This window comes from Lissotriton helveticus, chromosome 3_1, assembly GCF_964261635.1.
Source record: "Lissotriton helveticus chromosome 3_1, aLisHel1.1, whole genome shotgun sequence".
NCBI classification, from domain to species: Eukaryota; Metazoa; Chordata; class Amphibia; order Caudata; family Salamandridae; genus Lissotriton; species Lissotriton helveticus.
Window position 1 is genome coordinate 46,786,336 of NC_136061.1, and position 26,927 is coordinate 46,813,262.

The window sequence follows — 26,927 nt, forward strand, 5'->3', positions numbered from 1 at the left end:
CCGTGATTCCTATAACTGACAGCACTAGAGCTCCACAGCTAGACTTCCCTCTTATATGGCAAGATGACCCAATTAAATATTTAGGGATTTGGGTTCATGGGGATGCAGAACTAGTAATCGGACAAAATTATGGGACTGCAATTGACCGCATAGAAATGCAGATACAGAGGTGGATAGCTCTCCCTCTCTCCCTTGCTGATCGGATCTCCTTGCTGAAAATGGTGATACTTCCAAAGTTATTGTATTTATTTGTCAACATACCTATTACTCCCCCTACATCGGTCTTCGCCAGAATTCGTGCGGGTTTCGTGAAATTAATTTGGGCAGGGAAGCAAGCTAGAATAAGTCTTCGAACGCTCACCCTCCCATATAGTGCAGGAGGATTCACGGTACCGGATGTATATCTCTACTTTCTGTGCGCACAGGCACATTTCGCGTACTACTGGCACCACCCAGTGATGTACTTACCACACCTAGCAGTTGAAGACGGTGACGCTAATCCGATACCACTGACCAGTATCATGTCACATACCAGACCTCACCTCACATTGCAGGAGATAAACACTACGCACCACGTCCCAAGCATGGGAGCGGCTTAATCAACTTGCACACAAGAACCCTATATATGCTCCAAGCCTCCCATTAGCCTCTCACTCTAGACTATCGGTCACGATGGAAAAGAACAATATGGCTATATTGGAACAGGTGGGCATGTCAACACTGGGAGACCTATATCCAAATGGCACATTTATTACACATGATGACTTATCGTACATAAGTAACCAAACGCTGCTCTTCCGCTTCCTATACCATAGATTGCGAGCTGCCGCTCGGGAGCTATACCCCTCTATTCCTGATGAACCCCCTACTCTACACTCACTGCAACTACTGTTAACTTCACCCGGCCATGCACACATCATATCCAAACTATACAGGCAGGCGCAGTCAGAGATAGGAGCTGACCCAGTTAAAGCGCGAGACAAATGGTCCGCACTACTGGATGCGCCCCTCACATAGGAAGAATGGACAGCTAGTTGCACACTGATTACACTTCTCACTCCAAATAGGAACCTACGTCTTATTCATTATAAGTATATCCATCAAGTATATCACACTCCCCTGAAATTGTTTAAAATCAGACTACTAGACGATGCAAAGTGTAGGCGATGAGGAGCAGACCAGGCAGACTTTGCTCACCTTGCGTGGTGCTGTGAGAAAGTGCAGCAGTACTGGATAGCAGTCACCAACCATCTAGCGAAGATGATGTCCTGTACCATTTCATGCACTCCTAGATTGTGCTTGCTTGGCCTTGATGTGCCGTTGCGGGCAAAGGGAAAGAAACTCGTGGCCATATTACTGTTACTTGCGAAACGTAGAATTTCCATACACTGGGATAGCAGACGCGCTCCGGCGCTTAAGGACTGGTTGGTGGACGCTGCTTACTGCAGAGATAACTTTACGATATATGCTGAGGAACTACCGGCTGTCTCTAAACCCTCGGATATTTGGGAACCGTTGTCTGAGTATTTACGTGACAACCCAGATTTGACAAAAACGGTCTCTGACGCCATGCTCTGAACCTAGACCTTAATATATGTTATTATCGCCTGCTAAGATTTGACTATTCTGTTTATATTTACGATGCACTTGTGATGCTGTGCTAATTATATGCTTTGCTTTTTGGATCTCCCTGTGGAATTTTGAGATTTGTATGTTTAATGCTTATGACTGATGTACAATCTGTTCTTATTAATTTTATGAGATAAAACTGATGAATAAAATAAAAAATAAAAAAAAACTTTACATGTCCCACCATCAAGCTTAAGAAGGACTTCAATCTGGGTCTGATTGTAGTGGATTGACTTTCTTCTTAACTTGACATTGTGCTAGCTACCTCCTCCGTTTTTCACCTTTGTCTAGAATCTTCAAAGGAGCCTAATTCTTCCTGTGAGGCACACATCTCTTGCATTGTGTAGACATTGTCTAGTCTTTCTTAAGCTTATGGAGCCCATTCTGATCCCCTAAAAAAATTGCTTGTTGGGATATTTGTCATGAAAGTTGAGGCAGCACAAGTGATTGGTTCTAGGTGTTTTCACATAGAAGTTTGTTGGGTGAATAAAACAAGGTGGGGAAGAGGGTGGCCTGAACATTTATATTAACAATAGCATGGAATGCTCAGTTAGATATTTCGATTCAAATTCTTGTTATCTTCTGTTATATTCCCGAGTTAGGCCCATGCAGTGAAGCAGCTTATTTCTTACATTTTCCTCACAAATAATTTTTTCCAGCTGTGACCTTTTGCATCTATTTGCATATACGACAATGTTGTATTAGCTTCTCTGAAACGAAACTTGTTTTCACATCTACCATTGCGCAACATTATCACATTGCCCTGAACATCATGTACAAGGTCTTGTTTCACAGTACGTACAAATATTACTGTCTTCATCCACAGGGTGACAGAGCTATCTACATATCCCTAACATCCCTAATCTATGCGCACATCGCAAGGCTGCTTTTTATTATTAAAGATGAGCATCACTATAGATTAGTAGATGAGATGCTTCTGTGACACTGAGCATCCTTGCATGCTGAGAAATCACCACGCAGCGGTCTGACATCTTGTGAGGGGTGTCCAGTTCATGACCAATAATTGTCCTTCACTTTATACCATCAGGTAATGGGGTTGGATCGTCCCTTTGTGGGTATTCCTGGCTCTACACCTACACACAATCTAGGTACACTTAGAGTAGGGTCCGCATAGTTGGAGTACGCTAGATTACTGTCTTGTTTATATGCCTGCATATACATTGTTTAGCACCATGATAGAACGATATGTACTATTTACGCTTTTGGTGCTTGTAATCACGTTTATCTGCTTCTGTCTCCTAATCATTGCAGCACACATATTTTATGCAAGAATAAGGTTGGTTCAATAAATGTTATTGAAAACGTCCCACTGTGTATTCTCTGTATATTTCTGTGAGAATAAGTAAGCATGGTTGACTGGGCGAAAGGTTCTGTCCTGTTTCCACGATCCCTGAGGGGTCAGGGTTGTCATGTTCAGGGGTTGCCAGAAACTATTCACTCCCTGATAGGTTAGGGGGGGCTAATGTTGGTTGGCTGTGAACTAGCCGTCTGTAGACCAACATCCTGCGGGGTGTATCTGGAATCAGTCTTGACACTAAGCCCTTATTTTATGTTGTCCAAACAATGTGCAGATCCTATGCATTGGTAGGAACTACACGACATGGCGCCACCAACGTTGGTTAGGCTCTTATTTAATGGTCAAATCTGAGTAGTTCAGTAGTTCTTTATCAGAGACCCTACTCACATTTTAAACAGAGACGTCCGTAGTGGGAGGGAAACAAATCTGCCTCAGCTGAATAGGCAATACCCTATGTATTGGCTGTAGGTTAATCAAGCTTGGAGGATAAAAAATTCCCACCTTGTGAAAACAATATCTCTACAACAATTTGGCTAAATACTACCATTTTAAGAATGACCAAACAACTAGGTGATGACATTGAAGAACAAATAGTTGGACTAAATATTTCAGAAAATTGCAGACCGGCAATCACCATGAAATTGTTACATGGCCTCACAGCAACGGGTGGAGATGTTACCTTTGTGGTTGAGGCACATGAAACATTCAGAACAGAGGTATTCTATTCTTGGGTTAAATTCCCACCTGCAGATGCACACAAACGGTTATTTCATGAATACATTGAAGATGAACCACCTGATCCATACGTGGACTTGGAAGTCCCGTTAACATACCAAGAGCATATTAATTAGCTTAAAGGTCCCCTATGCCATACCACAGAGCACTTGGCACTTGGTCCACTCAACAGAGGAGGAGTGACCTGGCCAGCCTTAGCTTCATACACTCTGCATCTAGACATTGCTGCCTTAACATCAGCATGAATGCGCTAACTTTATGGAGATTTAGTACAAATGTACAGATATCTTGCACAATACAAAATGAGAGCATTGACAGTCCAACCTATGGAGGCTGCTCAAGCTACACAACCACACCTGGCTACTTCACGTATCTGCCCACAAACACTGAATGCCGTTATGGGAAAGGTTCCCACCAGCCAGGAGCAAATGCCATTCTGAATAGCACAAAAATAGCACAGCATGAGACCGTGTTTCCCCATACGGGCATGCAGGAAAAACCAGTGCCGTTGGGGATGGCTCCCTGCTTAGAAGATTGCGCCGCTAGGGTAAATCTTCACTGCTGTGCATACCAGAACACATGGTACCACTTCAATAGCAGTTATATCAGATGTACTGTAACAGATTCAGAATGAGTACGGGCAGAGCCTGACTTAGATTTGGGGATGAAACTGATGGGCAATTTTACCCAGGTATCTACCATTATGTTGAGCAACATAAAAGGGGAGGCAGCAGCGGTGACTATTCACTAAAGCCTCAGGAAATTCACTCCAGCACAAAAGGACCACAAATTGCCAAAGATACCTATGCCTCTCTAGGCAGAGATAATGTGGTAGTCAAACCTGGGAAACCAGCTGTTAAGAGTAGTTCTGAAAAAGGTAACTAAGCAAGCCCGCGATTCTTCAAAAAAATAAACAACAAGGGGTGGGTCTCCTCAACAGGAACACACCGAGCAAAAATATCTGAAAAACCATGAGAATATTAGAAAACTTGACAAGTTTTAGGATGCTGATACACGTCCATCTTGTTCCTTGCAGGAGACGTCCGAAAAGCGTTCAGAAAAAGACAGACTGTCAGAATACAGATTGGAAGAGCGAGTCAAGCCGAAAAGGGAGTCATATCACACTTTGAACTACATCATTAAACAGGAAGATAAGCAAAAGACTTAAACCCTCAATTTAAAAAGAAGGTAGCCGGGATTAAAATTAGTAATGCCCAGGCTACTGAGGACTCTGCTCTGAGCAGGGAATGGGCAGTGAAGATGCCTAGACAGCGCGGCAGAAGTCACAATAGCTCGCCAGAACCTGATGGATTATCTGGGGGTATTAGCGCTGAGTGAGCATATCACAGGGGAAACATCTGATGCAAGAGTAAGTGTCCCACATTGCTTATATGAAATAACGCTCCAAATGGAGGGGGGCATACCCAGAAAAGTAAAGTGTCTCTTTTGAGAGAACCTGACATATGGTTACAATATTCTCTTGGTTGAAAAGGATTGGCCACCATGGCTCCATCGTGGTGGATTGCTCATTGGGAGAAGTTATTCAACCTGTTTTCTCCGATCTCGTACCAGAATCAGTTAAAAATTCATACGTGCAGGAGTGGGCATTGGCATTAGCTCCTGCACATTACTGCAATAATGTTGGGTGGGATGATGAGTCACCTCATCAACAAATTCCATTAAAATCAATTCCTCTAACACAGACAATACCCAATTGAACATGAGGCAAAGAAACCAGTGGAGAGATCCTAGATCAACTTGAATGACAGAGTGTGATAGATAATCCCTTGTTTACCGTAATGAAACCCGATAATTTGTATTATCTGGTCTTGGATTATAGATATTTAAACACATCCACATGCACATTTGCTATACAGAATGCACACAGTGCCATACAAATGAATAACATTGTGCAGAAAAAATACAAAACAGCACTAGACATCTCAAATGGATTTTTCTGCTAAAATATAGCGGCTGGGAGCAGATATTTGACAGCAGTCTCGGTGCTAGGCTCACAATGCCAATTTTGTCGATTACCCCAGGGGTATAAGAACAGCCCCAGGTGGTTTTCAGCCAGGGTAACAGAGTTACTTCAAAACTTTGAGGAGGTATTGTCCTATGTAGATTCCATTTATCTGATGGACGATGAACTAATGGAACCACATGATTTTTGGGTTCGCCCACTTGGGATACTAATTTAATTAAAAAAAAAGAAATTCTCACTTCAGTGTCCTATTTTTAGGGTACGAATTGTCTAGTGAAAGCAAATGCCTGGTGGCACAATTTACACACTTCATTGACTCTGAAAATACTACAATCCATTTTTAGGATTCTTGAATTTTGGCAGTACATACATTTTGGATTATGCAGAAAGGGTGAAACCTTTCTACAAGTTAATTTGACCTGATTTTTTTCAGTATACAATTGGACACCAGAACATACTGATATCCTACGTTCTGTATACGCTGACATGATGGCATTTACACAAACGTGTTAACACAACTTACCTGGTGATCTGTGTGGTCCCTGGACCAACCGGGTACACCTACATCACCTTCAATGAAGGCGATACAGTACAAATAGCTTCCAAACCACATTTGTACACAAACACAGAAATGTGTTTTGCACCGACAGAAAAATACTCACAGCAGTACAGACTGCAGTAGTGGGGAAAAAGAGCACTAGCACAGAGGAAACGCATAATTGTCGTGACCCCGGTACCGACCCTAGAAGCTGTTACAAAGGCAAGCACCCCGAATGATAAAGCATTGCATCCAAAATGGATTCATTGCTTTAACTCTTTCACTGCAACAGATGTAGATTACAGATTTGATTCTTCATTACAAACACAAGCATTCCTGCAGTACGAACAAGAAAATCTTCTGGGGGATAGAGTAATAACAAACACTGATCACAGATTGAGATTGATACTAGCTGCACTCAATGGTCTGGTTGCAGCACATATAGGGATTGCTGCTACAGTTTCACTACTAAAGCAGCACTATTGGTCTTACTAAACAGACCCAGGACTTTGTCATCAAATGCAACATCTGCCAGCAGATGAAGGGCTCCACCATAGCACCTCCACCACAAACACCTTTTTTGAACTCAGACAAACCTCTTGCATGTGTCTATATGGCTCTGACTGGGCACCTTGGTGGCAGTAGATTCATGCTCTAGATTCCTGTGGGTTTGGCCTCAGTGCTTGGCTGACGCTTGAACTGATGTAAATGATTTGCGAGTCTTTATTGGCACATACACAATCGGCATACTACATTCCAACCAGGGTCCGGCATTTATCTCTTGGGCTTACAAAGAAGCCATGGGAAGTTTGGGTGTGACCTTGTGGTACTCCTCTCCCAGTAATCCTGTGGGAAATGCGGAAGTCAAAAGAAAAAACTGTGACTTAAAGCAATCATTTATCACCTATAAGGGGTCCAGAGGACACATAACCGCATGCCAAAAAAATCCCCGAGGGGGTCGTACACCTTATGAGCTCCTGTTTGGGGTAAGGATGTGGGTACCCAACCTCGATAGTGTCAGCACGGTGGGGCTGAAAACCCATTTGACCTCAATCATCGTTTGGATGTTTTACAGGACCTTAAAGAATACTGAGCTTTATAAAGCAACGTCCAAGTAAAACGCCCCCTACTCCTCCCACTGGGGAAGTGAAAACTGTAATGACAAGACCTGCCTGGGTCCCTGAGAACGGGGACCTGGTCAGAGGGAAAATTGTGGACAAGAAAGAATTTGGGCCATCTTACGCCTGTACCTGTCCTGGCTGTTGAAGGTACCAGAACTGTACTACTTCCACCTCTTACTGGCCGACGAGACAACAGGTTTGTCTCTATTGATCTGATGAAACCACATTATGTAGCCGATTCTCAACAGTAGGCCACATGGGCTAGACTGTTCCCATGAGGCACAGGATCAGACTGGTTTGCATATGGCCATGTCTGAACTGGGGTGGTGGAGTGAGCTAAAGAATGGTGATGGATTAAACCCAGGTCAGTTGACTGGGGGTGAGTGTTTGATTTGCTCAAACGCTCCGTCCATCATCCCCTTTGGTATCACATGGGCTTCTGGGTAGCAACCGTACTCCTCCCGCTACCGTACAGGAAGTTCAGATGGAAGCTTTAATAACGACTGAAGACTCCACTTTCCAAAGAAAAACTGTGAACGACAATGAAATGATCCTTAACTCAATTGAAACAACTACAACTGTACAGTCAACAAGTACAGAAATATCAATTTGACAAATAGACAACGTCTATGTCACATGCTACAGATCGAGTCCTCAATCAGATCTACAAAACCTGCGGAGCTGCCAAGAATAGACCGGACGACGTCTCGCTACTTCGTGCATTATGGCAATTTCTCGTTGGATCCAAGTGATCCTGAAATGCCAACACCGCCTCTCCCTTTTAAGCTTCAAGTTTATGCTTTCTACCTTTGGCTGAAAGAGATGTACTTCGTTGCTATCTAGATAAATCTATGGATTACAGTTGGATTACTTTTACTGGTACTTTGGATTGGTTTAGTAACTGGCTTTTTCCTTCTTCTGAATGGACGCTTTCTCCCAGAATGCTCTGCGGTACAACTCGTGAACTTGGTTCTTAAACCACATGCATCATCACACCGTGAACTAACACTTGTCCCTGGTGAACATTACAGCGATTCCAATTCCTGAAGGAATTGTATGGGACAGGGTATTGTATGATGTATATGGTTCTACTGAACTTTTGAAAATTCCTTATTTGTTTAACATTTCTTTAAATTACATCATACCTCCAGTACTTGTCTGATGATTGGAACACTGAAACTGCATAATTTGCTTTTAGATTTAGTGCAATAGTCTACATTTTCAAATGATGGATTGTTTGATGGTACAAGTATTTTGCGGCATGTTCTTTTACCAGCATTATGGTCACAATTTTTTTACATGGAGCTAGTATCAGACGTGTTGTTTATAATTGCACGTAATGGGAACATTCCCCAACACCGCCGGAAGGAAGTTCAAAGACTATTACACAGAAGTTTGCTTATTTTTCAGGTTTTGAAACATCAGACCCTGCCTCGTATTACTATAGGCTTGCACCTACACCTGCAAAGAAAAATATGGTAACAAACACCAAGCTGATATATTCTGCTACCTTCATTTCCCAACTGTCTGTATAGGGTTTCGATTTTTGGAAAGACCCCATATACACAAAATCTATCTGGGGGACCAAAGATTGGCAGTTTCAGGGAATTGGGACCTTATTTATAGCATGCATCATTCCAAATCAAATGATATTCCAGAACAAGACAGTGCAACAAACTTCATGTCTAGGTATAGCAAACTAAGGATTTGAATGCACCACGTAATCCCGCATGCTCACGTTTTGAGAATTGGCAGCAGGTTTACACACTTTAGTGAGGATATGTTGGACTTGGCCCTTCTGGCAGGTTCACCCCTAGACTTTTTGCTTTTAATGGTGACCTGGTGATGGTGATTTTTGGGTTCTGCGCACTTTCACTGTGTCCCAGTGGAAAGTGCGTCCGCACTTTGAGTGCATGTGGTGAGATAGGCCTGCCCTCCCATAGGAATGCATGGGGAATGTATGTGTCCCTGGTAGTTCCTGATGCGTGGGGTGTACAGGCTCGAGTCTGGTATGTGTGGACTCGTGTGATTGAATGCTGCAAAATGATGTATGCGGCATGAATGTGTCTAGTGGGGAAGTGCCACTTCTAGACATTGATGTACGTGTGCTGTGAGGGTGCTGGAGTGTGATTGGCTGGAGCTGGCTGGGATGCCAGGCTCCAGGATGTCTGTATGGGTCTGCCCAGTGGTGAGTGCTGAGATCAGCATGCTGATGGCTGGGGAGGAGTGCCCCTGTGTCTTGAATGGGGCTGGGCTGTCCCCTACACATTGCTGGCTCCGCCCCCTACACATTGCTGGCTCCGCCCCCCCCTGTGGTGCGTCTAACGACCCTATCCCTGCCAGTGAATAGAGTGAAGTGATGAGCACATCCAGGGTGCTCCAAAACCAGCTGCGACTGGTTTCTCCCCCACCCTGCACAAAGACAAAGGAATGTGATGTATAAACATGGGGCTCTGTCCCCACAGAAGTTGTTCTCTTCCAGGATCCTGCCTGAGGGGGCTGCTGCTGTTGCTGGGCCAGAGGACCGCCACTTGGACTGTCTCCCTGCCTGGAGACCCAGTGAGCTGGCTCTGGGCCCAGCCTTGCCCCCCCTGCCTGCCTAGAAGGACTGTTTGCTGGGCTTGTTGGCCCCTAGCGCCTGGGGGCGCTTTTGATTGCCTTTTAGCGCTTGAGAGCGCTTTATTGTAACCCAGCGCTTAAAAGCGCTTTATTTTGCTTACACGGCTGCCCACGCCGCTTTTTGCAGATTTTGAAGTCCCCTGGCAGGTGCCCACCCTGCCAGGGACCTTGCGCTGTGTTTACCCCACAAGCGAGTGCCCACCTCGCTTTTATTGGTGAGTTACGGCAAAAGAAGATAGCCTTTGCCCTCCGCAGCGCGATCCGGAGCCTGGGGGCTCGTTCGCCTATTGCTCCACCAGCCTATTGCGTGCCTAGCTTGGCCGGAGGGTTGCCCGTCAACCAGGACTCTCGCGGCCCCCTTTTGGAGCAGGGCCGCCATCTTGTGTCGTCGGCCGTGTCCTGTCCGGGGCTCCCAAGGATGAGGGAGAGCCTCTGACTGCCACGGGAAAGGAAGGAGGGGGCGCGAGGCACCGTGCCGTGCCTGCCCCCGCCGCGGTGCGAGGAAAAGGAGCCGCCTGTCGCCCAGCGAGGCTCCCGTGGTGTAGGAGAGCCCCGCTGCCAGCCGCCAGCAAAAGATCTGGTGAGTGGGGCCGGTGAGGTGTAAAGGAGAGGGGGGCGTCGGGGCACATTGCCGGTGCCCGCCCCTCCCCTCCAGTGAAAGGGCCATTGTCATTTTGAGTCCCCAGGAGGGGGACTCCAGCAAAGCAGGCGGCATCTTGTTCAGAGGCCCACGAGGGCTCGGGGGCATTGCATCCTTTCAGAGTCCCAGAGGGACTCCAACGACGGGCCAGTATTCTCGAGTCCCCCAGAGGGGGGGACTCCCACAATAAGGCGCCACAGTTGTTTTCGGAGCCTGAGAGGCTCCCGAGAGGCCGCAGTGTTGTGAAGCGACGAGGGCTTCAGGGGGGCATCTTCATTCGAGCCTGAGAGGCTCTTGCTGGCACAATCTCTTCTCAGAGCCACGAGGGCTCCAGGCGGCATTTCTCTGTTTGGCGAGCCACAGAGGCTCAAGGGGGGCACAGTGGTTTTACAAGCCCTGAGAGGCTCAGGAGGACCAGTCATTTGTGTAGAGCCCTGAGAGGGGCTCGTGAGTGCCCACACTGTTTTTTTAGAGCCCTAAGAGGCTCAGAGGGGGCATTTGGTTGCGTGAAGAGCCCAGCGAGGCTCCTTGGGGAAACAAGTGCATTGTGCAGAGTCTGAGAGGCTCCAACGTTGTCCCCACCAGCATTGCTTCCCAGTTGCCCAGTACTTTGTGGGCAACTGCCACGTTTAGGCCCCTGACATTTGGGACACAGGGCGTCCTAGCCCCCACAAGGCCAGTTGGCTTAGGGACAGTCACAGGTGGTGACTTATTTGAGTTTGGCGCAATTGTTCTTTTTCTGCACCTCTGAATGTGTTTTTATGCGTCATGTGCCTTGTTCTTACACCTCTGAATGTATTGTTGATGCATCATGTGTTATGTGCTTACACCCCTACAGGTATTGTGATACTTAGGTGGTTGTTTTTCTCCTAGTGCAGGTGGTGCTAGTGAGGTCCTGGTTACCAGTAGTTACTGGTTGTGTGCTACAGTGCTTTACATCCTATGTTCTATGTTCTAAGTGCTAATTCTACCAAGTGCTAAGTTCTAAAAGTGCTGATTCCTGACAGTGGTCCAGGTGGCCCTGTCTTGTACATATCCCCTGTAAATTCTGCCCGTGCCTGTTGGCACATTGTAAAGTGGGTGTTTTTATCTAATGTGTTTTGGTGTAATACAAAGGCTATTTTTATATAACCTTGTGTGGAGTTTCCTTTGTGGTGGGCCTTTGGGTGTTGTTGCTGGGGTGCATGCGCAAATAATTAACTCACATCGCCTCCGAGTTTAGCCTTGCTGCTCGCGCCATGTTACCTAGAGGGTGAGATGGGGTTGTCTTGGCGTGTATCTCCCTTGTCCTGACTTAGGAGTGGTGGTCTCTGACTGACTTTGGCGCAACCCTGGCCAGCCACGGATCCCATTTCTAACAGGATACACTAGATACCATGATACAAAATGGTTCCTTCTATTCATCAGACCACAATTGGAAGGGTTGGTTTGTTTTGCCTGTGGACACTAGCGGGTGTCATTCTAGATTCCTGGGTAACACCAAAGGGTTTAGGATCAATAGGCCAGATCAATGATCCTTACAGACAGAACAATCGGGGTGGTCACGTCATATAGTGTTGGGAAGTTAAGTCTAGATTGGCTAAAATCCTCTACACTCTCCAAGGTGAAGCAATACTCATCCCTTCTTTCTGATGACATGGAACGCAGGGATTTTTTACTAGGTCCCCAGAACCCACGTCAAAAGCGCTTTTTGTACAGAATATACAACAAGCTGTGGCAGATTTGTCAACAAGAAGCTGCTGAGAGATTGCACGAGGTTGATAGGGTTATTTTAGAAAAGGCTGTGGCTGTTGACAACGGTATAACCACTTTATCATCCAGAATTTATTCACTAGGCAACATAGTTTCTTCCGCAATTGACATAATACAACAGGACGTATCTATATTACGACATGGAAAGTCACAATTGCGGTCAATAGTAATGTTGAGCTGGATGTTATGGACGTTACGTTCCTGGGCGCGTGCCTTGTTGTTACAATAATATTGCAAATATGTTTTCAACATATGAGCTAACAGAAAAACAGATGGCACTTGGGGATTCAAAATATATCATATGGTTATCACTCCAAGATATAGTATACCATGAAAATCTGATTTTTCCTCCCATCATGTTATTGCCTACTCCCAAAAAAAGGTGATCCCTGTATGCAGATTGAACACCGTAATCGATGAGGGTTTTCTATATATCTGTGGTTGTTTGTTAATGTGAACTATGCTAGCTGTAAAGTGTATGGTATATTGTAGTAATTGAGCGACTACAATAAATGATTGAAAAGATAAGTTTAATATCTTTAGCAGGTGCTGCGCAGCAGCAGTGTCGCCTTAGGTAAAAGCTGGCAGCAACTGACAAGCATTTCAAAACCACAGCGACAAAAGGAATGCCTGTCACTGTGACATGCATAACAGTCTATGATAGATAAATGGACAAGCACAAGGAAATGCAAGGAATACTACATTATCCTCCTCCTCTAAACAACAAAGGAAATAAATAAAAAAACAAAACAGAAAAACAACGTAAAGAAAAAAAACATGAATATGGTGAACATTTTATAACTCAAACCTTTACAATCATTATCGGTATCTTAAAGGTAAGGATCGTTGACGCACACTCCTCCGTAAACTCGAAGAAGAAGGAACATCAACAGTATTATCACATGTAGCATAAGAATCATTACATGAAGGAGAAGCAACAGAATCATTAGAAGCAGGTCTATACAAAATATCAGACACGTGTACAGGTTGATCATTGACCTCATTCACCTTGTGTCCTGACTGATCATTTACCTTAACCACTCTAGATAAATTCCACCAATTCTTGTTATTAACACTTACCGCATTACCACACACCTTGTCAACTCTGAAAGGTTCTGAAAATTTAGACAAACCTTTCTTCGCATGTGTAGGGATCTTAATCCTAACTAAATCATCAATTTTGATGTCATGTGAAACAACTTTTTCTAAAATCAAAATACTATTTTTGTCGGATTTGTGCATGAGAAACATTACCTCTAACAAAGCTGTCTATATTGTTTAAGGTGTTCATCTTAACCCATCTGGCCATCCAACCAGGGCAAACCTTGGAGCAAGGTTTTCTTCCCCATAGAAGTTCGAAAGGAGATACCTTGGTAGAAGTATGAGGTGTGGTACGATAAAACCATAACATGGATCTTACTGCATTTTGAACATTACAATGACTAGTTAAAGCCCACTGTACACAATTATTAATTACTCGATTCATGCACTCCACTAAACCATTTGTTTGAGGGTGATAAAGGGCACTCTTGCAATGTTTATTGCCACTTTGGAGAAGAAAACTCTCAAACTATTGATTAACAAATTGTACGCCATTGTCACTGACAATGGTGGTTGGACACCCCTCTCGTAAAAATATATCCTTCAGAAAATCAATGACATTAACCGAATTGGGTTCATTAATAAAACGAACCTCTGGCCATTTCGAATAGTAATCAATGGCATCGATGGCAAATCTTGCATTCATAGGAAGAGTATTAAATGGTCCTAATAGATCAATGCCAATTTTCTCCCACGGTCTACTAGGAAGATCAATAGGTTGAAGAGGAGGTGTGCGCACTTTCAAACTTTTCTCAGAATTTGAACAAACACAACTTTCAACAAAGGTATCCACGTCCTTATCCATCTGTGGCCACCAGAAATTTAAACGTTCTGCTCAAATGGCCTTCATGAGCTCCCAGAATCAACCTAGACCTTAAAGAATCTGGAGGAAGTAGTCTATCTCCACGCATCAATAATCCATCTTCAATGGATAACTCATTCGCTACCTTCACAAAGGTCTGAAGAACAACATGGGCATTCTTTTCTTTAGGCCAGCCACCTCACACATTTGATTACCTCACCAAGCAGAATGTCTTCAGACAATTTTCTTCTCCATTCCCCTTCACTTATACCCCCCTTTCATCCAAAATTACAGCATCCACAAAGCAATCATCCTCATCGTAATCATCCATGAGACCTTCACCACACTCTTCAGGATGCCTAGAAAAATAATCCGCTCTAACGTTTTTACAACCTGAAATTAACGAAACCTCAAAATCAAACTGTAAAAGTTTGGTGGATAAACGCGCGATTCTGGGCGTATGCTCCTCCAATTTGTCTCCAGAAAGAATAGACACAAGAGGATTGTGATCCGTATATAACTTGAAATGTTTTCCCACACATATGGTGAAAATTTCCTTATGGCCCACCAACACGCCAACAACTCTCTTTCTATAAGAGGAAATGTTTATTGTTAAATGCTTTAGGGTTTGGAGGAAGGAGTCTCCACGCATCAATAATCCATCTTCAAGGTCTGAAGAGCAACATGGGCATTCTTTTCTTTAGGACAGCCACCTCTCACACAATCTCATCCTCGTCGCCAATATTATTGTAGTAATTGAGAGACTACAATAAATGATTGAAAAGATAAGTTTAATATCTTTAGCAGGTGCTGCGCAGCAGCAGTGTCGCCTTAGGTAAAAGCTGGCAGCAACTGACAAGCATTTCAAAACCACAGCGACAAAAGGAATGCTTGTCACTGTGACATGCATAACATTCTATGACAGATAAATGGACATGCACAAGGAAATGCAAGGAATACTACATATATGCTTAATGTTGCACATAATGCATGCTTTCTAAACCTAAGGAAGTTATATCTGTGATGGCAGTAATGATGGCTGATATCCTGAGCTATTCCGTACTTACTGTCTGGCCTCAATCAATCAGTGTTTTGTGTAGTTAGTGTGGCTACTCACCCGTTAGGGTTTTAAGGTGGTTGGGGGGGGGAGCAGAGGGCTGCTTATCAGTCTGGGCTTAGAGATTCAGTTGAAGAGCCAGATCTTGAGATCCCTTCTAAATTGGGTAGTGAAGGGGATTGCCTGAGGTGGAGGGGCAAGCTGTTCTGTGTCTTGGTGGCGAGGTAGGTGAAGGATCTTCCTCCGGATCTGGTCTTGCGGAACTGTGGGATGGTGGCCAGGGCAAGTTGGGTGTAGTGAAGTGGTCTGGCGGATACTTGTAATGAGAGGCAGTGGTTTAGATATGCTGATCCTACATCGTGGAGAGCTTTGTAGGCAAGTGTGGGGAGCTTGAAGGTGACTGGGAGCCAGTTTACTTGTCAAAGGTGTTTGTGATGTAGCTGCGGCAGGGGATGTTGAGGACCAGTCTGGCTGTGGCGTGTTGAACATTCTGTAGTTTCCTGAGCTGTTTCCGGGTGACACCGCTGCAGAGTGCATTGCCAAAGTCAAGTTTGATGGTGCTGAGTGCGTGGGTGAACGTCATTCTGGATTCTGTGGGGATCCACCTGAATGTCTTTCCAACAGGTGGAGCGTGTGGAACAGGCTTTGATCTGGCGGTTCACTGTGAGCGAGGAGTCCAGTATGTTGCCGAGGTTGTGTGTGTGTGGTCCATGGGTGTGGGAGGGGTACCCAGAGCAGTGGCCACCAGGAGTCGTCCCCGGCTGAGAGGGCAGGTCCCAGGATGAGTTCTTCAGTATTGTCCGAGTTGAGCTTGAGGGAGCTATCTTTCATCTAGGCCTCTAACGCAATAGTAATTTTATAGGGCAATATACAGGAAAACAAAACATGGAGGATATCATCAGTGATGTCGCAAATAATGTCATAGAACATGTCATGGGTGGTGGAATATGTGAGTTAATAAGCAGTGCATGGTTGGGGCGCAAGTTATAGTAAGCTCTGCTCACTTTAACTGGTCAATTTGTGTTTTTTTTTGTCCAAAACGTTAATGTTGTCCCTGACATATTCACCTAACTATAACGTTCCTTAAGCCTTTGTTTTCTTCAGTGAAAATATATATGCGTATATATGTTTATCATTGCATCCATATATAAGTAGATCAATACATCAATAACATGTAGGGTGATGAGTGTATGCTAATGGATTTATTCTCCTATAATAACACACATCTGTCATAATGTGTAAATATGATTATAGCAATTGTATCTGTAAGTACTTCACTATTAAAATACTGGTGGACAAATATAAATAAAGAAGCTAAACATAAAAAAATATTTCATAAAATTGAAAAACGTAATTTCCAGCAAAATGGAGAAAACCTCAGTTTGTGAATATTTATCTTTGCATGTACATATGAGACTCTCTAGTACAATTTTACATTTCTGATTGTTTTACATGTGCGTATCATGTTCAAATCTCTCCGTGTGTATCTTTTATGTGTGGTTATTTATCTACATATTTTATATATTTTTCTCTTATCGGAGAGAAGAAAAAAAACGAATCTCCCCAAACCTCACTAACCCCCACTCAATGACTTATCTTATTCCTCTCCCAAAATATACCCTAAATCCACTCCAACTCAACACAAACCTTTTTTATTGCTATGAGCTCCAAGCTCTTTCCTCCTCTTTTAGTACCATGAAATCCAGGCTCTTGACTTCTCTATCCATCATTTATCCTATTAATCCAACTCAAAGGCTCTTTGAATCATCCCTAATCAATTTTTACTACTATGAACTCCCAAATAATTTTTTCTAAGCGCTTCCCTATTCATTCATTATCCCATTCATTCGACTAACCGACTCACACGTCTACCACTCCCAATATTAATTTATATTTCTCTGAACTAATCCACCAATAATCCAATTTTGTGCACCTAAGTAGCGTGCTACTCACCAAAAATGCTATATAACCTCGTCGGGGTTAGTAGGTACTATATAAATATAATTACAATTATAAAGAAATCGGTCTTTAGTTGTACCAGTTTTTCTTGAAACTAAATTTCATGATCAAATTACAGGAGTGAAGCAACAACATTTGACCTTCAAGAGATGAAAGTTGCTTTCTCTGTACATGGCTAGGTTTGATTGAAGATTGTGAGGAGGCCCTGAAGGATAGAGAAATGATTACCTGCCCTTCTATTAGGACAGTGTCATCAGTCCTTGGGGAAGGGATTGCATGTACAGCTCCACAAGTGCCCCCTGCATTTAAGTGAGAGCAATGGAACATCTTCAATTGGGGGCAGTGGCTAATGAGGAGCTTCGCTCTTGGCTGTAGACCTCTGCATGTACCCTATGTGTCCATGGAATCCGTAGGGTTGTAGAAACAGTCTGTACTCCATAGTCATCCTTTGTGGTATGGACTTTGCTTTCTTAAAATACCATGGAAAGAGGAATCCTGACGGTAGCAAAATTTATGCCTCTCAGTTGCACAGAGCAAGCATACCAGTTACCTTTGTGGTAATTTGGAGCTCAAGGCCTATCATTTATTTGCTGTGTTTCAATCTCAGTGGGATTGAGTTCAAAATCTTAGCCTCCAAGGTAGTATGTGATGGTCCATTTCACATTGGATGCCTTTCAGGTCTGTTCTTCATTTGTTTGTTGAATGGTGCCCAGGACCAGCGATTCCAGAGAGAAGGCTTTAGTGGAAGCCCTTTGTAGAAGAGCAGGGACATAAATAATCTCTCACAGCCTCTCTTGAGAGACTAATAAGAGGTTACAGCTGAACTGTAGGGATCGCTGGTGTGTCTGAGGCATAAGCCCTTCAATGTGTTAGAGAGAGAGTGCTTAAACTATCTGTTAAGGAGACTCGTTGGTGAAAGGGATGATAAATCTGTCTGTGAATGTAACACCAGGGGCGAAGGGAATCTTAATTTAGTCCATGAGCGGTACACCAGGGTGAAACTGATCTTAAATCTGTTCACCAGTGGAACACCAGAGCAAAAGAGATCTTAAATCTGTCCACCAGGGATGAAAGGGATCTTAAATTGGTATGTGAAAGGAGCACCAGGTGCGAAATGGACCTTAAATCTTTCCGTGAATGGATATCATGGGTGAAAGGCATCTTAAATCTGTCTGTGAATGGAAATCATGGCTGGAAGTGATCTTAAATCTGTCCGTGAATTGAAATTATAGATGAAAGGGATCTTAAATCTGTCTGTAAGAGGAAATCATGGGTGAAAGCAACCTTCATCTCTTAAATTAGTCTGTGAATGGGACTCATAGGTGAAACTGATCTTAAATTGGTCTGTGAATGGGAATCATAGGTGAAACTGATCTTAAATCGGTCTGTGCATGGAAATCATAGGTGAAAGGGATCTTAAATCAGTCTGTGAATGGAAATCATAGGTAAAAGGAATCTTAAATCTGTCTGAAGGGAAATCGTAGGTGAAAGGGATCTTAAATCAGTCTGTGAGTCGAAATCATGGGTGAAAGGGTTCTTAAATCGGTCTGTGCATGGAAATCATAGGTGAAAGGGATCTTAAATCGATCTGTGCATGGAAATCGTAGGTGAAAGGGATCTTAAATCTGTATGTGAATGGAAATTATAGATGAAAGGGATCTTACATCTGTCCATGAATTGAAATTATGGGTGAAAGGGATCTTTAATCTGTCCATGAATTGAAATTATGGGTGGAAGGGATCTTAAATCTGTCTGTGAATTGAAATCATAGGTGAACGGGATCTTAAATCTGTCCGTGAGTGGAAATCAGGGGTGAAAGGGATCTTTAATCTGTCTGTGAATGGAGCACCAGGGGTGAATGATCTTAGATCTGCCATGAATCGAAAACCAGGGTGAAAGGTATCTTTAGCCATGAATGGAATAACAAGGATAAAGGGATCTTAAATATGTCTGTGAATAGCTCCCCAGACAAGAAATCCTAAGGCTGTATCCTCTTGTTTTCCGTTCAGGCCGTCTGGAGACCGAGACGTTTGATGAGACGACGTTCCTGGAGAATTTTCTTTCTCAGGTAGGATCTTTTTGCTTTACCATGTCCCAGAGCTCACATCTGGCACTATGATTATGTGTGCTTCGCCTCCCACACAGCAGCATTCTGTTGGACCAATCTTTTAATTGTGTTTCTACAAATGGTTGGTTCTCTTCTCATCTTAGAACGGTACTTTGAAGGGTTCTGAATACCCCTCTGGAACATGTAGTTCCAGACTCCATGAAAGATGTGATGCAATTCATGGGGCCAAGATATAGATGGGTCTGTTTTTTCATTGTTGAGACGCATTTAGAAGAAATCGCTTTCAGCTGTAATTTTATGTCTAGATGGAAGTATTTGTATTAGTTTTTGTTAGGTCTCGCCTACGGCGAACGCGCTGAAAGCGCGTTCTCCCAAGCGAGAACTATAGTCGTCGTCTCAGCAGTCTAAGACCGACGAAGGGAGACAAGACCTGGCCGCGCGCAGCGTTTCCCCATAGGATAACGTTGTGCGCGCGGCCAGGTCTTGTCTGCACGGCATTGCATTTGAGACCGGATCGCGTCGCGCGCCTCTCTGGAATGCAGGGGGAGTCTGCAGAGAGGCGCGCGGCGCTGATAAACAGGCTGACGTTGGAGACTGAGAGTGGCCGAGCGCGCACAGAACTCCCGCTTCTCCCCCTCCCCATCTTGCGTGCGGCCAATGTTTGTTATTACTTCTCTTCCTTTGTGTTTCCTACTTCTCCGTTTTTGTTCCTAAAATCTTTCTCTCTCTCTCCCCCTTTCCTCCATCCCTTGCTCTCTCTGTATGTAGCTAATCACGTCTCCTTGTTGGGCAGCTCACTTTCTTATCTTTTTCTCTTTTGTCCTCCCTCCTTCTCTCTCTCTTCTTTTGTATTTCATCCTCCTCTTCTTACTTCTTCTACTCTTCCTCATCCCCTCGCTTCCTCCCTCCTTCTCTCGCTTTCTCCCTCTCTCTTCCTTTGTGTTTCCTCCTGCTCTTTCTTTCTTGTAATCTTTCTCTCCCTCTCGCTTTTCTCCATTCTTTGGTGTCTCGGTGTATCGCTACTCCTGTCTCCCTGTTGCGCTGCTCGTCATCTTCTTTTTTTCTCACACACACAATATTTCCTCTCTCTCCACTTACTAACTATGTCCCTTTATCCTCTACACTCTCCGTATCTTCCTCTGTCTCCCTTCTCCCCTCTTTTGCTCGTCCTGGCCCCCTCCTCTCTCTACCCTCCGCCTGTGACCCCCTCTCCCACCCCTATCTTGTCTAGTTTCCTCATATATGTCACTCACATCTGTGGTACTTGGGAGTCTACAGACAGGGCTCTGTGCTTTAGGGTACGTAATGTTGTGTGCTCGGTGTGTGTTGACGGGGGGGTGGTGTGGGGGATAACTTGCCCACGCTTTTTGTTGCTTTGCTGGGTGAGTGGGGGCTTCGTTCACGTCACCAATTGACCCCCGCAGGAGCCCCGCTTAGCCGAGCAGCGCAGATGTGTTTATTTGCGTATACGCTGTGCTGTATTTGAGTGACTGTGCAGCGCTGTATTTGGGTGACTGCGCAGCGCTGTATTCGTTCACACGGCGCTTTATTTGAGTGACTGCGCAGCGCTGTATTCGTTCACATGGCGCTTTATTTGAGTGACTGCCCAGCGCTGTATTCGTTCACACGGCGCTTTATTTGAGTGACTGCGCAGCACTTTATTCGTTCACACGGCGCTTTGAGTGACTGCGCAGCGCTTTATTCGTTCACACGGCGCTTTGAGTGACTGTGCGGCGCTTTATTACCTCACGCGGCGCTGTATTTGAGTGACTGTGCAGCGCTGTATTTGAGTGACTGTGCAGCGCTATATTTGAGTGACTGTGCAGCGCTGTATTTGAGTGACTGTACAACGCTGTATTTGAGTGACTGTGCAGCGCTTTATTAGTTCACACGGCGCTTTGAGTGACTGTGCAGCGCTTTATTGGAGTGACTGTGCAGCGCTTTATTCGTTCACACGGCGCTTTGAGTGACTGTGCAGCGCTCTATGTGAGTGACTGTGCAGCGCTTTATTCGTTCACATGGCGCTTTGAGTGACTGCAGCGCTTTGAGTGACTGTGCAGCGCTTTATTTGAGTGACTGTGCAGCGCTTTATTCGTTCACACGGCGCTTTATTTGAGTGACTGTGCCGCGCTTTGTGTGACTGCAGCACTTTATTCGTTCACACGGCGCTTTATTTGAGTGACTGTGCAGCGCTTTATTCGTTCACACGGCGCTTTGAGTGACTGTGCAGCACTGTATTTGATGACTGTGCAGCGCTTTATTTGAGTGACTGTGCAGCGCTTTATTCGTTCACACGGCGCTTTGAGTGACTGTGCAGCGCTGTATTTGAGTGACTGTGCAGCGCTTTATTTGAGTGACTGTGCAGCGCTTTATTCATTCACCCGGCGCTTTGAGTGACTGTGCAGCGCTTTATTTGAGTGACTGTGCAGCGCTTTATTAGTTCACACGGCGCTTTATTTGAGTGACTGTGCAGCGCTTAATTTGAGTGACTGTGCAGTGCTTTATTCCTTCACACGGCACTTTATTTGAGTGACTGTGCAGCGCTTTATTTGAGTGACTGTGCAGCGCTTTATTTGAGTGACTGTGCAGTGCTTTATTCGTTCACACGGCACTTTATTTGAGTGACTTGCGGCGCTTTATTCCTTCACACGACGCTATATTTGAGTGAGTGCAGGGTGCACAGAGGTCCTGCGCCGGGAATGGTTGGGGGTGGGGCAGGAGATCAGAAGCTCCTCTGAGAGGCGCTATCTTGCTCGACCGGACACGACACGCTCGGCTGGGGGGCTGGAGGGGGTCTTTGGGGGTGTATTGCACCACAGCAGCGACGGGGAGCAGGCGGCATTGCACATATTACAAAAGTCTCCTCTCTGGGGTCAGCCGGCTCTCGGGGGCAGTCTGGGGTTCTGTGTGATAAGATTTGTAAAAGAGCTGTGCGCGGCAGGTATGATTCCTGCTTTTATATTCGGGGGTGCTGGGGATTGTAGTGTGCGCCCCCATAGAGCAGGGTTGGGGCTCTCATCGCAGTGTCAGGGGTCCATGGAAAAGGGGCTCCACGTGCCAGAGGTGGGCAGCCTCTAGCGCCTTGACAGGGTCCCACCGGGGCAGTGAGGCTGGTTCAGAGCCAGCTGCGGGGCAGTTTATTTATTTATTTATTTATTTAATGCGATTTTATATAGCGCCTACATTACCCGAAGGTGTCAGAGCGCTGTACAAAATAATCAGTTGCGTTAAATAAGGACTTTGGATTGCACGAGTTACATAAGAGATACAAACAGAAACAAGCATTGAAAATGCAATAGGTCTCGTCTTTGTCTAAGTTAAAGCCCTTTGCTTTGCTAATGGTATTGTATAGCTAAGCAAATGGCTTTAACTTAATGAAAGGCGAGACCAGTTGCATTTTTAATGCTTGTCTTCAATATTACATGTGGATTACACAAAAGTCTTAGGTCCTCATTTGTAAGATAGCCATCCTGGTTTCCGCTTTCACCTGCCTCCTTATTAAACTCTTCACATTCATGCAGCTTCTTCAGAGCGGTTGGGAAAGAATTAGCAATGATTTATTTGGGAGTTATTTTGATAATTCTATACGTAGTACTTTCTCATAGTAAAAAAGAATGTCAAATCATCTTTTTTAGGTCTCGCGCCTAGCGTTGCAGTGCACAGCATTCCTCGCGCAGCGCAAGACCTCATGTAGGGGGTTCTGAGAGCTGACCACATGCTTGTGCGTGTGGTTTTGCTTTCGCTGGCTGCAATAGGCTTTAGCATGCGTTTTTTAAAAATACAATACAATTGCGCAAAGAAGGGCGCATGTCCTGCCTTTGCTCTGCCCACTTCCCATCGGTGTCTGTTACTCCTCTGTGGTGAAGGAGTGTCCTGGGGGAGTGGATTTGATTGAGCGCTACGGGCTTGTTAGAGCTGTAAGTAGAGCAGGCAAGCCTGCACACCCAGCAATGACATCTGGGGCGCTCGCTGTGCAGGGAAGCGCACACTGATGAGATGAATCACAAGAGGGCTGCAGCAGCACGCGCTGCAGGTCCCTTCCCGAGGACAGGGTATGTAGGAGGTCCGCAATGCTTATCCATGATTACAAGCCAGGCCGCGCGGCCCTGCTGCAGGATAGGCATATGCACATCACATCACGTTCCTAAACTCAGGGGCAGGCCCGCCCCGGCTGGGCCCACCTGTTGGATCAATGTACTCCTTTGTGCAGCGACTAATGATCCTGCCTCTACAGACACTGGTCGATAATGGAGGTGAGGCCTGGAGATTGAAAGTAGCTTGCCATGTAAAGCAGTGCTGTAAATCTGAATAAATACATGATAGATCATCTGTGTTCTGCCTGGTCAGGGACGATCTAAGGTTCACCTTGAGAGATGGCAAGTGTCAGGCCTTCACCTTGTGCCATTGCACCGAAGCATCTTAGTACATTAATCCCAGGGAGTGAGGACACAGCTCACACTGTCAGGTGGGTGTTCAAGAGAGTCTGTAAGGAGGACATCCCTCCTCATCCAAAGCTTGTTATTCTGAGTTAACATGTTTCTAGATGGGTACTATAGGCAATATTTGTGTCAAGAGGTTATCTCGTGCGTTGTTTGATGTTTGTTGACTTACTGAACTCTGTTCTGCTGCAATGGCCATGTTCCCTACGGTAACTGTTTGGACCAACTCAATATTAAATAAATTTCCAGGGCGCAGGGAGCCATGGCCCTCCCAGCGCATTGCTTATGATACTTTGAATGGCCTGCAGCATCCCTTCCGAGAGCTGTCGAGGGGTGGAGAGGAATCCAGCTCCTACTAGGCCTTGCTGGTACCCAACGTTGCCTCTGGAATTCTCTGAACATCTTAAAACAAGCATTTGCAAAGCAATAGGTCTCGCATCACTTAATGTTTGAGCTTTTGGTGTTGCATTATTATTAGCAATGCCAATAGCTCAATCTTTAATAATGCGAGACCAATTGCATTGCAAATGCTTGTATTGTTATGTATGTTTAACTTACCATTTGCAATTAGGTCTGTCCAAAGTCCTGGGTGTATGCATTAGGATAGGACGAGTAACATTCATAAACTTATATGGCCTGCTTTACAGCCAAAGTTTGAGTCCCTTCTTGTGAATTTTTATATACAATTCTTATATTTTATGTATGTTTTTGTAAGTTTACTTAAAATGGAATATGTAACTTGCTTCACCCAATGCACTCCATTCCTACCTAAAACAACATAATAATAATAATAAGGGAATTTTATAAAGCGCCTGGTTACGCTCACCGGCGTGTCCCCGCGCTATGGTAAGTGGTAGTGGCAGGATTGCCCCACCCGGCGGTGGTCACTTCCTACCGGGTGTTCAGATATGTTTTAAGTTTCTGCCTGAATCTGGGCTCAGAGAGCTCCAGGCGCAATTCCTTTGGCAGAGCATTCCAGCTCTTGGCAACCAAGTACCTGAAGGACCTACCCACCATGCGCACTTTTTTTTACTTTGGGGACCTTCAATAGCCCTGATCCAGAAGAGCGCAGAGAGCGCGCAGGCTCGTACCGAGTAACCCGGTCCTGTAGCGGTGCAGGTGCCTTCCCGCACAGAATGCGGTGGCATGTGCAGAGAGCCTTAAAGTCACCCCTGCTTTTTACTGGAAGCCAGTTTAGAGCTTGGAGAGCTGTCTTTGAGGACGATCTCTTCGGAAGTCTCAAGACCAGACGGGCCGCTGCATTTTGCAGCACTTGAAGACGGCTGATGACCTTGCCCGTTGCCCCCAGGTAGAGCAGGTTGCCATAATCTAGACGTGATGTCATGAGGGCATGTACCAGCGTCTTCCGAGCTGCCGAGGGAAGTAGATCGAGAACTTTCCGAAGGCTTTTCAGGACACCGAAGCATGCCCCCACCACCCGGCCTATCTGAGGCCCAAATGCCAGGTCCGCATCCAGCCATACCCCAAGGTTTCTAGCTTCCAGGCAGGGAGTGGGAGTTTCCCCCAGGCAGGAGGGCCACCATGCCGATGACCACAGCGACGCGCCCCCCCCCCACCACGAGCACCTCCGTCTTGCTGCCGTTCAACATCAGGCAGTTGGAAGACATCCAGGTAGCCAACTCCTGCATGCAGGCTCTGAAGTTGTCCGCAGCAAGACCGGGCGCGCGCGAGAGGGAGATGACAAGCTGCGTGTCATCGGCATAAGACACTATGTGCAGCCCATAGCTTTGGACAATGGCTGCCACCGGGGAGACGTACAGATTGAACAAAGTTGGGCTCAAGGACGAGCCCTGTGGTACGCCCTGAGCCAGACTGATCTCCCTTGAGTAGCAGTCTCCTTGTCTGACCTGAAAGCCTCTGCCTGTTAGAAAGGACTGGATCCATTTTAGCGCAGCCCCTGAGAACCCACCGTCATTCAGACACTGTAGCAAGGTTGTATGAGCTACAGTGTCGAATGCTGCGCTAAGGTCCAGAAGGATCAGGGCCATGGTCTGGCCCTCGTCCACTCCCTGGCGGATGGTCTCAACTGCCATGAGTAGCGCGGACTCGGTAGAGTGGCGTGGCCGGAATCCAAACTGGGAGTCGTGTAGGAGGCTGGCCTCCTCCACGAAATCCATCAGCTGGATGTTCATGGTTTTCTCTGCCACCTTAGCCATATACGGTAACAAAGAGATGGGCCGGAGGTTCTCTAATTTCTCGAAGCTGATGTTCGGCTTCTTTTGGAGAGGGAGAACCACCACCTGTTTCCAATCTCTTGGTACCGTATTGGTCCTAAAGGAAACTTCCAGAACATGCCTAATGTAGGGTTCCAGTGCCGCCAGGCTACCAAATAGCCGTTTAGGCGTTGTAGGATCCTTGGGAGAGCCTGATTTTACTGAGCCACAGATCTTTATGAGCTCCTCAGGGGGTGGGATGACAAAATTAGTCAGCATATGTTGCTCCCCCCTTCCCCTCAGATTCTGCACAAACACCGGCCCCATTATAGGTTGGCTTGGGAAGGAAGCGTAGATATTCTCTACTTTTTCGATGAAGAAGTCCGCAATACAATTGCAGGAGTGCACCGAGCAGTCAGCTGGTACCGCAGAGGACTTCCCAACCGAAAGAGTTTTGTAGATAGAAAATAATTCTTTTGTGGAGTTCTCCGCCTCCCTGATCCTGTTGGCGTAGTAAGCTGCCTCAGCCTTCCTAATTAGTCCATGGTAAGACCGTCTCCTTACTACATATGCCTGTTTAGCCTTAGTGCTAAAGGTCACCCGCCACTGCCTTTCTGAGCGTTTACAGTCTGCCTTTGCTGCCCGGAGTACATCGCTATACCACGGGGCCGTTCTCTGAGTGCGACGGTGCGCTCTTGTCCGGGAGAGTGGGGGGTACAATCTAGGGCCTCAGCAATCCGCTTGTCCAGGTTCATGTTAGCTGTATCCACATCAGCCCCCCCTGGGTCGCCCCCTCTAATAAGCGCTTCACTAAAGTTTGCTTGAGAAAAGGTGGCCCATTTCTGACTAGGGTAGTTAAGTTGTGCCCGTTCCGGTCGCCTAACGCCTGGAATCCGCACCAGAAAAGGCACTAAGTGATGGTCCGACCAGGGGACTGGGACTGGAGCATCCACTCCCCCCCAGTTGGCAAATATGGGGTCCAATAGGTGGC

The 26,927-nt window shown here is 45.6% G+C and overlaps 1 protein-coding gene across 6 annotated transcripts in view; it reads left to right on the top strand.

Annotated features, from left to right (window-relative positions):
- Positions 1 to 26,927, top strand: part of NHEJ1 (non-homologous end joining factor 1) — a 1,839,518-nt gene that overhangs the window by 420,047 nt on the left and 1,392,544 nt on the right. For all 6 annotated transcript variants that reach the window (XM_078679206.1, XM_078679207.1, XM_078679208.1 and 3 more), the window contains exon 5: positions 19,265 to 19,323. In XM_078679206.1, coding sequence (XP_078535332.1) covers positions 19,265 to 19,323 — 59 coding nt within the window. The remainder of the gene's footprint in view (positions 1 to 19,264; positions 19,324 to 26,927) is intronic.